This window comes from Malus domestica, chromosome 05 (genome assembly GCF_042453785.1).
Source record: "Malus domestica chromosome 05, GDT2T_hap1".
In the NCBI taxonomy this organism is placed as follows: Eukaryota; Viridiplantae; Streptophyta; class Magnoliopsida; order Rosales; family Rosaceae; genus Malus; species Malus domestica.
The window spans coordinates 45,371,529-45,387,373 of record NC_091665.1 but is presented as its reverse complement, the minus strand read 5'-3'; the positions used below and the strand labels follow the sequence as shown (position 1 = coordinate 45,387,373).

Genomic DNA, 15,845 nt, shown 5'->3' with positions numbered 1-15,845 from the left:
GAAGCCAAGAGAGAGGAGGAGAATGGCGAAGAGAAATCTGGGGTTTTTGATGCGGCAGTTGCTGGTCAGTAGCAACAACCCTGGTGCCGGTGTTGGTTTTCCCTTCCACCACCGTAGGCATTTTGTTTCCAGTTCTACCCAAACCCTAACCCTAACCCTACCCTGCTCATCGATTATTCCATCTTATTCTCTTCATACTCTCCAACACCGAAGATTCCTCTGTTCCTGGACGGATTCGGACGGCGATTGGGGTCCGTTGCCCGATGTTTTGCATCCAGCACCACCTCCTCCTCTACCTCCATTTAGGTATTGGTATTGGCCACCTGGTACACTACCTCCACCTCCATATCCACGAAACGCTGACCTATGTAGTTCCCCTATTGGTTATCACAAGGCACTAAAAGAAATTCAAGGTATTAATTTTTGAGTTTCATTCTGCACCATACCTTGAATACTGTGGTATTATTTAATATTTTTTCACTCGTAATTTCTTATATTTTGTTCTGAATAAACAAAAAAAAAACTTCTAATTCGTTTTCTTTATTGGGACAGATGAGGGCCTTTCATCGGTTCTCTTCTTCACTGAAGACCATTGCCGGACAAGTAAGTCCCAAGTCTCGTGATCCATGAATTAACTTTGGTTTTTTAACTAATTTATGAATGTACTTTCATCATCCCGAATTATCATTTTGTTCTTATTTTCTTTCAAGTAATGAATTTTCTTCTTGGGCAGTGCAGGCTCTAAAGCGATACATCCATTATTTCTGGATTTATGCAACAAGTGTAAACATATGACAGTGTATGTTCTTCCCCTGCCAAAGGTATGAATCCTCTGTTAAATTTGATCATCCTAAGCATTTTTTTTATTATTTAAGATTTATGGTCTTATTCATCATCCATCATCATGCATAGAATAGAAGAATGATGCTATATTTTCTTGTTATGCCTCGACATCATTAGACCTGACGGTTATTCCATCTTTATAGACTGGACTATTCTCAATGCATATGCTGGGTCTCAAGTCGGTAAATAACTCAATCCTTTGTATTTTGTTTGAATGCAAATGTCTATTTATTAGTTGATTTATGTTATTTCTTTTGTGTGTGTGTTGTTAAGCCATTGTTCTCCGAACTACTTAAGATTTTGATTTATGTTATTTAATTTGAAAACGGGTTTCTGCTTGGTGTCAATCTGTTGTTCATTTTGCTGCAGCCAACGTTCCAATTCTATCTCCATGGGGAAAAGGTGAAAGAGCTTTCCACTGGATCCATGGGACGCGTTTTTAAGACTTTAGAAAATGTCTACAGGTAATTATTTTCTTGGGGAAACTTGATATGGATCCAATTTTGTGAGCCACAATTGGAAATAGTCCACTTATGTGAAATAGGTCCAATGGCTAGGATTACACATCAGCATATTTACATTTTCATACCAATATACCCCTATGATTTTAAGTTATTATAAATATGTAAATGCACATAATCCCTTAATTTTAGGATTAATAGTTGAACAGCTTCCTTAATTATAGGATTTGAACTAATCCATTAATAACTTAGAACTCTCTCGTAAGAATTATAGGTTGGGTGATTTTGGGGTGATTATGAGGGATGAGAAGGGGATGTTTATTGCTTCTGCTGTTGGGCATCAAGAGGGAGTATCCTCCCCTTTTATGCTAAAGCTATTGCAGCATGGAATGCTACAGTACAGTTGCTCCAACGTGAGTTACAGGTTGTTGCGCTACGACTTTTCTGATGGAAACTCAATCATACTATTATAGTACTCGCTGCTATATCACATGAATATCAATCTACCTTGTACATTCATTATCTATATTATAGATTAATAGTATTTTATCTGCCTATATCACATGTTTTTGATAATTTATCTCAAATTAAATGTTTATCAACTTATTGTTGGTATATGGTCCAGCCCATGATCAATGTTCTAGATTATTCTAGTAAGCAAGAGATGAGGCTGGAGCTTGCTAGACAATTCTAGCATGTTATTAAGTTGATGGAAGAAGTTAGAGAGTACTAGCTTCCTTGGTTGCAAATGGAAAGATCTAGAAGCTACAAGTATGTGGCTAGTCTAGATTTTTCTATACTAGAGGTTTGAAGAAGGAACTAGAAACTAGTAGAATGCCAAGCCCTCACCTATAAATATGGGTGTGATGTAACCAATTGAGAACCAAGAGTGAGTAGCAAAGGATCAAGTCCAAAGCTAGAGTTCCACTCCAAGAGTGAGAGTGAGAGTGTTCCACTACACATTGTGTGAGTGAAGTTTAGAGTGATAGAAAGTGTGTGTTATACTTTCTTGTATCCATCAAGCCTTGTCTTTGGCTTGGTAAGACTACTCTTGTTGTATTCATTTTTTTTTTTTATATAGTGAAGATTCCTTGTTTGGTGGACGTAGGCATAAATTGCCGAACCACATAAATTCTTGGCGTCCATTTTCTACTTTACCTTGTGCATTCTCTATCTTGTAGTACCGACATTCCTAACAAGTGGTATCAGAGCCCGGTTGGCTCGTACTACGAGATGGAAGGAAGTGGCACTATGATCAAACTCACCAACTCCAATTGGGTAACATGGAAGCCAAGGATGGAGGACATTCTCTATTGCAAGGATTTGCATGAGCCAATTGAAGGAGATGCCGCTAAGCCCGAGAGCATGTCCGATGCCGAGTGGAAGAAGATGAATCGCAAGGCTATTGGCACAATTAGACAATGGGTGGATGATAGTGTTTTTCACCATGTGTCTAATGAAACCAATGCTCGCGAGTTTTGGACGAAGCTTGAGTCCTTGTTCGAGAAGAAGACCCCAGCCAAGAAAGCCTTCTTGATCAAAGAGCTCATCAATGTGAAGTACAAGGATGGTTTAAGTGTAGCAGAACACTTGAACAATTTCCAGAATATCATCAACCAGTTGGCTACTATGAAAATGACGATCGAGGACGAGCTACAAGCGCTCTTGTTACTTGGATCCTTGCCAGACAGTTGGGAGACCTTTGTGGTGAGTATAAGTAACTCTGCTTCTAATGGTGTTCTTACTCTTGATAATGTTAAAAATAGCATGCTCAATGAAGAAACAAGGAGAAAGACTTCTGGCACAGATAGCAGCCAAGTATTTGTCACAGAGAACCGCGGAAGAAGCAAGAGTAGAGGGCCTAGAGGTCATGGCAGGAGTCCTAGCCGATCCAAGTCAAAGTTCAGGGGTGCATGCCACCACTGTGGCAAAGAAGGCCATATGAAGAAAAATTGTCGAGTTTGGAAGAGAGAGCAAAAGGAAGGAAACAATCAGAAGAAAGATGATACTGGCAATACCACCGCTGTCATCTGTGGTGATGTACCAGAAATATTGTCTGTTGGTGAATGTCTGCATATGGGCAACTCTGACAGAGACATTGAATGGATCTTTGATAATGGAGCTTCCTTCCATGCTACGTCCAAACGGGAGTTCTTCAGTACATACAAAGAAGGTGACTTTGGCATAGTGAAGATGGGGAATGAAAGCTATTCCAAAATTCTTGGAATTGGTGATATCTGCTTAAGAACTAATCTCGGCTGCCAATTAATGTTGAAAGATGTGAGACATATTCCTGATATACGTCTCAATCTGATATCCATCGGTACCCTTGATCGACAAGGATATTATCACCATATTGGCGAAGGAAAATTGAAGCTTACTAAAGGCTTAATGGTGGTAGCAAAAGCACGACTTTGTTGTACGTTGTACCGGTCAAATGCACAGGTTTTGAAAGGTGAGTTGAATGCTGTGGAGGACTCATCTCTAGACTTATGGCATAAGAGGCTGGGCCACATAAGCGAGAAAGGCCTACAAGTTTTGGCAAAGAAGTCTCACATTCCCTTTACCGAAGGTACGTCGTTAAACTCTTGTGAGCATTGTTTATTCGGAAAACAAAGAAGAGTTAGTTTTTCTGTTCCATCTACAAAGAAAGGAAACTTGTTAGATCTTGTTTATTCAGATTTGTGTGGTCCCATGGAAGTCGAGTCACTTGGAAGAAATAAATATTTTGTTACTTATATTGATGATGCTTCACGAAGGGTGTGGGTGTATTTGTTGAAATCCAAAGACCAGGTGTTTCAGACATTCCAGGAGTTCCATGCCATGGTGGAGAGGGAAACTGGGAAACCTCTCAAGTGCCTTCGTAGCGACAACGGCGGCGAGTACACATCTCACCAGTTTAGAGAGTATTGTGTAAAACATGGCATACGTCATGAGAAGACAGTTCCTGGAACTCCACAACATAACGGTGTTGCTGAAAGAATGAACCGAACCATCATGGAGAAAGTCAGGTGTATGTTGAGGACTGCAAAGTTATCTAAGCAGTTTTGGGGTGAAGCTGTAAGGACAGCCTGCTATTTGATCAACCGATCTCCATCAGTACCATTAGGTCTTGATGTTCCAGAGAGAGTATGGACTGGTAATGATGTGTCTTACTCTCATCTGAAGGTGTTTGGTTGCAAAGCTTTTGTGCATGTGCCCAAAGAGCAGAGATCGAAGTTAGACTACAAAGCTACACCGTGCATCTTTCTTGGTTATGGCGGTGAAGATTTTGGTTACAGATTATGGGACCCATACCAGAAGAAGTTTATCCGAAGTAGAGACGTGGTCTTTTATGAAGAACAAACAATTGGGGATTCGGATAAAGAGGCACAACCAGATGGCGCAGTCAGAGGAGTTGATCCATTAGCTTCAGATGAAGAAAGTCACGATGACATCCCTGAAGCAACTGCCAATGAAGTGCCTGCAGAATCAGATAATGCTAATCAAGAGGAGCCTGATCAAGATGTGCCAGACCATGAGATTGCTGATCAGGGGGAGCCTAGTCAAGAAGAGCAGATTCAAGGAGAACCCAATCAGGGGGAGCCTCCAGCCCTACAAGAGAATGAAGATCAGGTCAGAAGATCCATCAGAAGTCGAAGACCGTCTACCAAGTATTCTTCATCAGAGTATATCATGTTGACTAATTATGGAGAGCCCGAAACATATGAGGAGGCCAGAGCTCATAACGACAGTGACAAATGGATGAAGGCAATGGAGTCGGAGATGGATTCCTTATCAAAGAATGATACCTATGAGCTGGTGGAGCTTCCAAAGGGCAGGAAAGCATTGAAAAACAAGTGGGTGTTCAAATTGAAAAGAGACGACAACATGACAAGGTACAAGGCTCGTTTGGTTGTCAAAGGTTTTGGTCAAAAGAAAGGAGTTGACTTTGATGAGATTTTCTCACCGGTGGTGAAGATGACTTCCATTCGAGTTATCCTTGGTATGGCAGCAAGTATGGATCTTGAGCTCGAGCAGTTAGATGTTAAAACTGCATTTCTCCACGGCAATTTAGAAGAGGAGATATACATGGAGCAACCCAAAGGCTTTGAAGTCAAAGGTAAAGAAAATTTGGTGTGCAAGCTCAAGAAAAGTTTATATGGTCTTAAGCAGGCTCCGAGACAGTGGAATAAGAAGTTCAACTCATTCATGGTGAGTAATGGGTACAAGAGAACTCATGCTGACTCTTGTGTCTATATCAAACAATTTTCTGGAGGTACATTCATCATCTTATTGCTTTATGTTGATGACATGTTGATTGTCGGACAAGATGCTTCTATGATTAAAAAGCTCAAAGAAGAGTTATCTAAGTCCTTTGACATGAAGGACTTAGGGCCAGCCAAGCAGATTTTGGGCATGGATATAATTCGTGATAGAAAATCCAAAAAGTTGTGGCTGTCACAAGAAAAGTATGTTGAACGGGTGCTTGAAAGGTTCAACATGAAAGCAGCCAAATCGGTAAACTCACCTTTAGCCAATCATATCAAGTTGAGCAAAGAGTCGTGTCCAAAAACATATGAAGAAAAGGAGAAAATGGCAGTTGTTCCCTACTCTTCAGCAGTAGGAAGTATCATGTATGCAATGGTGTGCACACGGCCAGATATTGCTCATGCAGTAGGTGTGGTGAGCAGGTTTCTCTCTAATCCAGGGAAGGACCACTGGGAAGCTGTTAAGTGGATTCTCAGATATTTGAAGGGGACTTCTAAGATGTGCTTGTGCTTTGGCGGTTCCAAACCAATCTTGGAAGGATTTACAGATGCTGACATGGGAGGTGACCTGGATGGTAGAAAATCTACGTCTGGGTACTTGTTTACTTTTGCAGGGGGAGCCGTGTCTTGGCAATCCAAGTTACAAAAGTGCATTGCTTTGTCCACAACTGAGGCTGAATACATAGCCGCTACAGAAGCATGCAAGGAGTTGTTGTGGCTGAAGCGGTTTCTCCAAGAGTTGGGTTTGAAGCAAAGTGATTATGGCGTTTATTGTAATAGTCAGAGTGCTCTGGATTTGAGCAAGAACACTACACATCATTCACGCACTAAGCACATTGATATTCGTTATCACTGGATTAGAGACGCTATCGAGAACAAGTTGCTACAGCTGAAGAAGATTCATACCGATAATAATTCTTCAGACATGTTGACAAAGGTAGTCACAAAATCAAAGTTGGAATTCTGCATTAAGGCTGCTGGGATGAACTCCAGGTAACTTGGAGTCATGATCGGAATTCCTCCCTCATGGACTGGAGGGGGAGATTGTTGGTATATGGTCCAGCCCATGATCAATGTTCTAGATTATTCTAGTAAGCAAGAGATGAGGCTGGAGCTTGCTAGACAATTCTAGCATGTTATTAAGTTGATGGAAGAAGTTAGAGAGTACTAGCTTCCTTGGTTGCAAATGGAAAGATCTAGAAGCTACAAGTATGTGGCTAGTCTAGATTTTTCTATACTAGAGGTTTGAAGAAGGAACTAGAAACTAGTAGAATGCCAAGCCCTCACCTATAAATATGGGTGTGATGTAACCAATTGAGAACCAAGAGTGAGTAGCAAAGGATCAAGTCCAAAGCTAGAGTTCCACTCCAAGAGTGAGAGTGAGAGTGTTCCACTACACATTGTGTGAGTGAAGTTTAGAGTGATAGAAAGTGTGTGTTATACTTTCTTGTATCCATCAAGCCTTGTCTTTGGCTTGGTAAGACTACTCTTGTTGTATTCATTTTTTTTTTTTTATATAGTGAAGATTCCTTGTTTGGTGGACGTAGGCATAAATTGCCGAACCACATAAATTCTTGGCGTCCATTTTCTACTTTACCTTGTGCATTCTCTATCTTGTAGTACCGACATTCCTAACACTTGTATCATAGTTTTTTGCTCATAGTTTGTAGAGAATATCTGCTTTCTCGATATAAAGTATTTCTCTTCCTATATAACAGGTATATATGGAGGTAGACAATACTTTTGTTTATCTACCTATATTATAGGTCTTCGTTTGTGCTCTACCTTACATGTTTTTCTTCTTTATAATATACCTATGTTATAGCTTACTTGTATTAATATCACAGATTTCTTACTTCCCACAGTTTTTAATTTTTGATAAACTTATCGTATTTGGTGTATATGAATTTATAAAGTTTTGATAAACTTATCGTATTTGTTGTATATGAATTTATAAAATGTTTTGATTGGAAGGTGGGTAGGTAAAGGCATTTAAAATTTAAAAATTAAAAAAATTAAATCTATTTTTTATTTTTACTCTGAGGGGTAATACAAGTACAATAACAAATTAAATAAAACTGGACTTGATCTGAAAACAGCTGAGTTTTTTGGACTTGGATCGAAATGCTTGTTACTCTAAGTTTGCCTGTATGTTTTTGTTCATGGGAGTTTTAACGAAAAGCCCACGGTACTGTTCACTTTAACGAAAAACCACATTTTTACACTAAAAAGTCAAACCTGGTACTATTCACTTTACCCTTTATTTTGTCCTTATCATTAAAATTCAAAGTTTTCAAGCTTTTTTCATTAGTTTTCCTTTTTTCATTTGTAACTGTTCCAAGTTTTCTCCAAATCTGATTTTTTTTTTTTTCTTTCTATCTTTCTGGTATATGGGGTGAAGCACATAACATGTTTCTAAACTGACTCTCTTGTTGAATTGCCCATCTGGTGTAATTGCCTCTAAATGTTTGTCAAGTCCATCTGGGATGAAGAAAAGGATAAGACGACGCAGATCTAAGGAAGCTAAGAAAGAAGAAGTTGATCCCTCCAAACTTTCTAAGGTACTTCCGAGTAGGTTTCATGCATCAGAAGTTCCTAAAGTGATGGAGGCACTTGAATCTTTACCTGAGGCAAAGCCCTTGAGCAACTTGTGGTGGTTTGCCAGAGGGCTATTTACATCGCATGAGAAGAGAGAGAGATTTTCTGGTTTGGAAGATGATCGGGCCAAGCTTGAATGGCTCAATCACGAAATGGCAGAGTAATAAACTGGATGCACTTATATTACGTTTGACTTAATGAATTTGTTATGTTGGAGTGTTATTCAAGTTACGAATTCTACTAGTATGTTGGATTCTGGTGATCATCTATGAACTATACAGATGCTTCAATTTGAAAAGCTTCGTTATTATCAAGCTTAACAACTTTTGCTGTATGTTTGATGGTCTAAAACAGCCAAGTATTGGTTTTTTCGGCTCATTCTCTCTCTAGTCTCTGTCCAAAATCAAGCTATGTAATATATAATTCAAACTCGTTGCAGAGCCTTGACAAGTTACGTTGGGGTTGGGGAATAAGCTGCTCATTACAGCTCCCCCACTCATCCTCTGTTGCTAAGTTTCGCCTTCGCACATTCCAAATTTCCGTTTGTTGATCTTTGAGTTTGGATGAGCCCAAAAAAACCAAATCTGTTGCAACTTTCGGGTTAGCAGCACACATAGATTACAACTTGATGTGTTTTACTCGGAATGAAAACCAAATCTGATGAAGCCATGGTAAGATGAGAAAGGAAGAAACTTCTACTCAATGGGGATCTTATGTTCACACTAGAATAGGGTACCAACGTGTGGGCCATCCACTTCACTGGCATGTCATTCTTATCGTCCAACTTTCAAGGGATATCGTGTAGTCACTTACTCTAACTTGTTTCAAGTTTAAACGTCACTTGACCTTAAGATGATAAAGTTAAAGTGCAACTAGGTTCCAACATTTTCTCACTTGGACTTAAAACTGATTGTCCTTGTATGAGCGACGTCTTAGCCAAAATCAATTCCTTAGTGACCGCATGAGTCAACAATGAATATTCATTTCCTCACGCATCTACTATAACTAACCCCGGACCCGGATACAACTCCAAAAAAAAAAAACTGCACAAAATGTGCAATCACTCTGGAATCACAATACCAAAGGCTATTTATGCATGATGCGTAAGACATGTCAGCCAAATGGGAGATTCACTCTATATTCCCAATGGAGAGCCCTTACCTTATCGTTGCTGCATACTTGATGAAGCATCATCAGCTGCATTGCAAGCTGAACATCCAAACTCCTGAAGTTTTTAAACAAGTGAAAAACGCAACAGGGAAATACAATGTATAAAACCCTAACAGCCAAAATCACCGGTCAATACCAACAATTCACGTTAAATCAATACATGGATTGCATAAAATAGCATAAAGTAAACGAAGAATAAATTAAACGTTACTCCCACAAGGGCCACAACTATGCTGAATCAGATTATTCTAGAACTCCCATCTGCAACTGGCAATGACTTTGTAAGTGGGTCTGCAATCATGGAATTGGTATCACATGTTCAATCACCACCAGCCCTTTCTTTACATATTCTCTTACATCACGATACTTGATGTCCATCAAATGATTGGCAGAAGATTGCTTGTTGTTTGTGGAGATGAACACAACAGTCTTGTTATCACAATAAATCACTATAGGCCTTGAGATGTTGTCTACAATTCCCATAAGAGTGACAAAATCTTTGATCCATAATGTCTTTTGTGTAGCCATACTCATGGACCTCCTACTAGTATAAAAACATGTTTGCGCGACGGAGCACATTTCGTCGCGCAAAGTATGTTTGCGCGACCCATAACACAAAACGGTGCGCAAACGGCCTTTGCGTGATGCAGTCTGGCGTCGCGCAAAACAACTTTGCGCGACACAGAAACTTCAGCGTCAAAGTTGTTTTGCGCGACGCCAGACTGCGTCGCGCAAAGTGCCGTTGTGCAAAGGCCGTTTGCACAACGTTTTATGCGTCGCGCAAGATCTTGGCGCCAAACAAACAATTTGTTGCCAACTTTGCGCGACGCAGTTGCACCTACGTCGCGCAAAGTCCCTTTTTTTTGTTTTTGGCCTTTTGTTTATGGGTACAAAATAAATTAATTAAAATCTACTTAGTAAATACATATACCATTGAATTTGATGGGAAACGCATTGTACGAAATTAGTTTCAACGTTCCAACCGTCAAAAATCGCAAAGTCCTTTTGCTTTTCTTTTGGGGTTCTTGCATTGCCTTTTTCTTTTATGGTATCCACTTGTGTAAATGTTTTAAATTGACGATCGAATTGGTCCATTGTATTCATATAGGGTTAAAGAGTGTAGCTGTAAAAAAATCATGAAAATCGGAGTTAAAATAACCGTTAAATCGTGATTTTTTGTTTATAGCAGTCGAAAAAGTTTGTCCCGTTACTTGATCTCTACATGTATGTTTTTTGCAATTTTTGGCGTATGCGATCTCGAAGTATATACAAACAAGTTTGACGGTTGGATATTTGAAACTAGTTTCGTACAATGCGTATCCCATAAAAACGTTAGATTCACTAACACTTGGAGTTTATTTATACTTTCATTAAATATAACATAAGATTTTGTGGTAGCCACTTGTGTAAATATGTTAAATTGACGATCGAATGAAGTTATTGTATTCATATAGGATCAAGGAGTGTAACTGTAAAAAATCATCAAAATCAGAGTTAAAATAACCGTTAAATCGTGCTTGGTCGTTTATAATCGTCGAAACGTTTTATTCCGTTACTTCATCTCTGCATATTTTTTTTAAAGATTTTTGGCGTATGTGATCTTGAAACATATACAAACAAGTTTGACGGTTGGATCATTGAAACTAGTTTCGTACAATGTGTATCCCATCAAAACATTATATTCACTAACACCTGGAGTTTATTTATACTTTCATCAAGTATAACATAAGATTTTATGGTATCAACTTGGGTAAATATTTTAAATTGACGATTGAATTAGTTCGTTGTATTCATATAGAGTCAAGGAGTGTTGCTATAAAAAATCATCAAAATCGAAGTTAATATAACCGTTAAATTATGATTTTTTGTTTATAACCGTCGAAAAGTTTTGTCCCGTTACTTGATCTCTGAATGTTTGTTTTTTGCTATTTTTGGCATATGCGATCTCGAAATATATACAAACAAGTTTGACGGTTTGATCATTGAAACTAATTTTGTACAATGCATTTCCCATCAAATTCAATGGTATATGTATTTACTAAGTAGATTTTAATTTATTTATTTTGTACTCGTAAGCAAAAGGGCAAAAAGAAAAAAAAAGGGACTTTGCGCGACGTAGGTACTGCTGTGTCGTGCAAAGCTGTTTTGGGGTTCTTGCATTGCATTTTTCTTTCGTGGTATCCACTATTGTAAGTGTTTTAGATTGACAATCGAATTGGTTCATTGTATTCATATATAGTTAAAGATTGTAGCTGTAAAAAATCATCAAAATCGGAGTTAAAATAACTGTTAAATCGTGATTTTTCGTTTATAGCCGTCGAAAAGGTTTGTCCCGTTACTTGATCTCTGGACGTTTGTTTTTTGCAATTTTTGGCTTATGAGATCTCGAAGCATATACAAACAAGTATGACGGTTGGATCATTGAAACTAGTTTCGTACATTGCGTATCCCATCAAAACATTAGATTCACTAACACTTGGAGTTTATTTATACTTTCATTAAGTATAACATAAGATTTTGTGGTATCCACTTGTGTAAATATTTTAAATTGATGATCGAATCAGTTCGTTGTATTCATATAGGGTCAAGGAGTGTAGTTGTAAAAAATCATCAAAATCGGAGTTAAAATAACCGTTAAATCGTGATTTTTTGTTTATAGCAGTCGAAAAGGTTTGTCCCGTTACTTGATCTCTGCATGTTTGTTTTTTGCGATTTTTGGCGTATGCGATCTCGAAGCATATACAAACAAGTTTGACGGTTGGATATTTGAAACTAGTTTCGTACAATGTGTATCCCTTAAAAACGTTAGATTCACTAACACTTGGAGTTTATTTATACTTTCATTAAATATAACATAAGATTTTGTGGTAGCCACTTGTGTAAATATTTTAAATTGACGATCGAATGAGGTTATTGTATTCATATAGGATGAAGGAGTGTAACTGTAAAAAAATCATCAAAATCAGAGTTAAAATAACCGTTAAATCGTGCTTTGTCGTTTATAATCGTCGAAACGTTTTATTCCATTACTTGATCTTTGCATGTTTTTTTTAAAGATTTTTGGCGTATGTGATCTCGAAGCATATTCAAGATTTTCTCATTAAGTATAACATAAGATTTTATGGTATCCACTTATGTAAATATTTTAAATTGATGATCGAATTAGTTCGTTGTATTCATATAGGGTCAAGGATGGTAGTTGTAAAAAATCATCAAAATCGGAGTTCAAATAACCGTTAAATTGTGATTTTTCATTTATAACCGTCGAAAAGGTTTGTCCCGTTACTTGATATTTGAATGTTTATTTTTTTGCGATTTTTGGCATATGCGATCTCGAAGTATATACAAACAAGTTTGATGGTTTGATCGTTGAAACTAATTGCGTACAAAGCATTTCCCATCAAATTCAATGGTATATGTATTTACTAAGTAGATTTTAATTTATTTATTGCGCGACGCAGTTTCACCTACGTCGTGCAAAGTCATTTTTTTTTTGGCCTTTTGCTTTTCTTTTGGGTTCTTGCATGGCCTTTTTCTTTTGTGGTATCCATTTGTGTAAAATTTTAAATTGACGATCGAATTAGTTCATTGTATTCATATAGGGTTAAGGCGTGTACCTGTACAAAATCATCAAAATCAGAGTTCAAACAATCGTTAAATCGTGATTTTTCGTTTCTAGCCGTCGAAAAGGTTTGTCCCGTTACTTGATATATGAATGTTTGTTTTTTTTTGAGATTTTTGGCGTATGTGATCTCGAAGTATATACAAACAAGTTTGACGGTTGGATCGTTGAAATTAGTTTCATACAATTCATATCCCATGAAAACGATAGATTCCCTAACACTTGAGTTTATTAATACTTTTATCGACTATAACATAAGATTTTGTGGTATCCAATTGTGTAAATATTTTAAATTGACGATCGAATTAGTTTGTTGTATTCATATAGGGTCAAGGAGGGTAGTTGTAAAAAATCATTAAAATCGAAGTTCAAATAACTGTTAAATTGTGATTTTTCGTTTATAACCGTAAAAAAGGTTTGTCCCGTTACTTGATATCTGAATGTTTGTTTTTTGCGATTTTTGGCGTATGCGATCTCGAAGTATATACAAACAAGTTTGACGGTTGGATCGTTGAAATTAGTTTCGTACAATGCCTATCCCATCAAAATGATAGATTCCCTAACACTTGGAGTTTGTTAATACTTTCATCAACTATAACATAAGATTTTGTGGTATCCACTTGTGTAAATATTTTAAATTGACAATGGAATTACTTTAATGTATTCATATAGGATCAAGGAGTGTAGCTGTAAAAAATCATCAAAATTAGAGTTAAAATAACCGTTAAATCGTGAATTTTCATTTATAGCTGTTGAGAAGTTTTGTCCCGTTACTTGATCTCTAAATTTTTGCAATTTTTGGCATATGCGATTTCGAAGCATATACAAACAAGTTTGATGGTTGGATCTTTAAAACTAGTTTTTCAATAATTTTTATAATAATTTTTGTAAAAAAAAAAAACTACCTTGCGCGACGCCTTAATAGGATCGTCGCGCAAAACGACTTTGCGTGACGTCAAATTGTATACCTACGTCGCGCTAGTTGTAATAATTTTGGCGCTGCAATAGTGAAATATAGGCGTTGTTTTTTCAAATTTTCGTAGTTTTGACCCCGAATCTTGAACCCCTCTTTCTCTTCCCTCTCGCTCACCTCTCCCTCTCTCTTTCCCGTGAACCCTAAATCTTGAACCCCAAATCTTCCCTCTCGCTCATCCTCTCCCTCTCTCTTTCCTCTTCACAATCTCAAATCCAACCACCACCGCTACTTTGTCGGTTGTCTCTCTCCCTCTCGTTCTAAACGACGAGCCGTCACGCGAATCTCCAAGCCGCAATCCAATGCTGAAACTTACACCGTTGTAGAGCTCAGGGTGGCAATTTTGTAAATTACTTGCCCCAGGATGAGGCGATGGTGGCTGGGCTCGGCGTCGACGAAGGCGGATTGAACGCCCTAGAGTTGCGGAGAGTGGTGGATTTTCTTAACAGAGAGCTCTCTGGCTTGCTGAAGTTAAACCTAAGGTTTCGGCGACAAGGTAAAATTACTGTTATGTCATTTACATCTTGACTTACAAAAGCTGGAAACTTCACACTGAATAATCAATTTCTTGATAATATTTTCACTGTTTTTGTGTTGCTGCTGCCCTATTCTTGTCAGTGGCTAGTGATAAATCGTTGCATGAATTTCTGGATAATTTTCTACATTTTAGGAGTAGGTGGTATGACTTCCCTCATCGTGGCACCAATGAATTGGTGGCGGGGACATCGTTGGGGAGTTCGAATTGAGCCACCGTGTGTTTATCACTACACCACGAACCCTCTTTAATAGGTAATAGCATTCCTTTGTAGCATTTTTTTCTTAAAAATGCTATCAAATAGTATTTTATGCCTTTAATAGCATTTTTGATAGCGTTTGCATATTTTATGCCTATAATAGTATTCTTTTATATGGTTATTAGTAGTGAGTCAGTGACGTCCCCATTTAGATTTCTGGGTATTTACTTTGATGCAGAGGGGATGAAGGCATAAAGCTTGTAACTGAAGCAATATGCTATGTAAGAATTTTCAATGACTTGGGAATTGTAAGCAATGTTGATGGTTGTCTGATAACTAATTAAGGTTTGTTGTTTCAATGGGAAAAACAGAGTATTAATTTCGTATTGATACAATTTTTTTTGTACATTTTTGTTGGCTCAGGAGACACATGGAATGCCTGAGGAACCGCTTGGTGCCCACCCCACGTACCTATGTCAGTGCAAAGGCTATAAGTTTACCAAGAAGACCGGTAAGAAACATGCTTCTTTCACTTAGCTTTCTAATCATTCAACTACAAATTGTTGCTTGTCTTGCATATCATAAACTTGGCATCATTCATCTTCTACTGTCATACATGAGAAATTTCATGCCTCCATGAGTTGGTTTGCATTGCAGCTGCTATGTGGTGTGAGCACACCTGAGCACACATATATAGATAACTAGTTTTAGTCAATTTGCATGTATAGTGAGTGAAACTGTTTTTAGAGGCATGTAATCACAAAAACCTGCTTCTTGTTCTAAATCCACACATATGTTAGCGTATCTATACAGTAGTTATAATAATGTATTAGGATTCTATGTGGTTCGTATTTTTTTGTTGGGTGACCTAGTGGCATATCTATTTTCAATCTCTGCTTCTTGTTCCAAATACCTCTTGGAATTTTGCTCTGGTTGTTTCCTTTTAATTCAGCTTCCACTTAGCGATACATGTCTGCTTATGTTGATTATATATGTGGGTTTTGAATCAACATGTTAACTAATTGGGTTGGTTTTGAATCAACATGTTAACTAATTGGGTAGGTTTTGAATCAACATGGTAGTTTTTCGTTCAAATGGTAGTTTCTCGATCAATTTACCAACACTTTCCTCTTCCAAATGATTCAACAGATTGCTTCGTTAGCAATTCAAAGTCGGAACAGTCTTCTGCTTAAA

The 15,845-nt window shown here is 37.8% G+C and overlaps 1 protein-coding gene across 5 annotated transcripts; it reads left to right on the top strand.

Annotated features, from left to right (window-relative positions):
• Window positions 1-22: 22 nt before the first annotated feature.
• LOC103434503 (uncharacterized) lies at window positions 23-8,466 on the top strand. Of its 5 annotated transcripts, XR_011580893.1 has the most exons (8): window positions 23-413; window positions 553-603; window positions 739-821; window positions 987-1,025; window positions 1,213-1,307; window positions 1,579-1,916; window positions 7,204-7,657; window positions 7,866-8,466. XR_011580893.1 is itself a non-coding variant. In XM_029103323.2 (7 exons), exons 1-7 carry the CDS (start codon window positions 23-25, stop codon window positions 8,314-8,316), a joined length of 1,095 nt encoding a protein of 364 aa, XP_028959156.1. In that variant the 3' UTR covers window positions 8,317-8,466. The 5 variants fall into 5 exon arrangements, 4 of the variants coding, with proteins under 4 accessions (XP_028959156.1, XP_028959157.1, XP_028959158.1 ...); XM_029103323.2 differs by lacking the exon at window positions 7,204-7,657 and having other exon boundaries at window positions 1,579-1,728; window positions 8,031-8,466; XM_029103324.2 differs by lacking the exons at window positions 987-1,025; window positions 7,204-7,657 and having other exon boundaries at window positions 1,579-1,728; window positions 8,031-8,466.
• The last annotated feature ends 7,379 nt before the right edge of the window (window positions 8,467-15,845 follow it).

What these genes read in the sequence shown, in the direction of transcription:
- LOC103434503 (XM_029103323.2), top strand. Translation starts at nt 23, where the DNA reads ATGGCGAAGAGAAATCTGGGGTTTTTGATGCGGCAGTTGCTGGTCAGT. An exon ending in ATGTTCTTCCCCTGCCAAAG is followed by an intron (nt 822 to 986) that starts GTATGAATCCTC and finishes CCATCTTTATAG; the next exon opens with ACTGGACTATTCTCAATGCA. An exon ending in ATATGCTGGGTCTCAAGTCG is followed by an intron (nt 1,026 to 1,212) that starts GTAAATAACTCA and finishes ATTTTGCTGCAG; the next exon opens with CCAACGTTCCAATTCTATCT.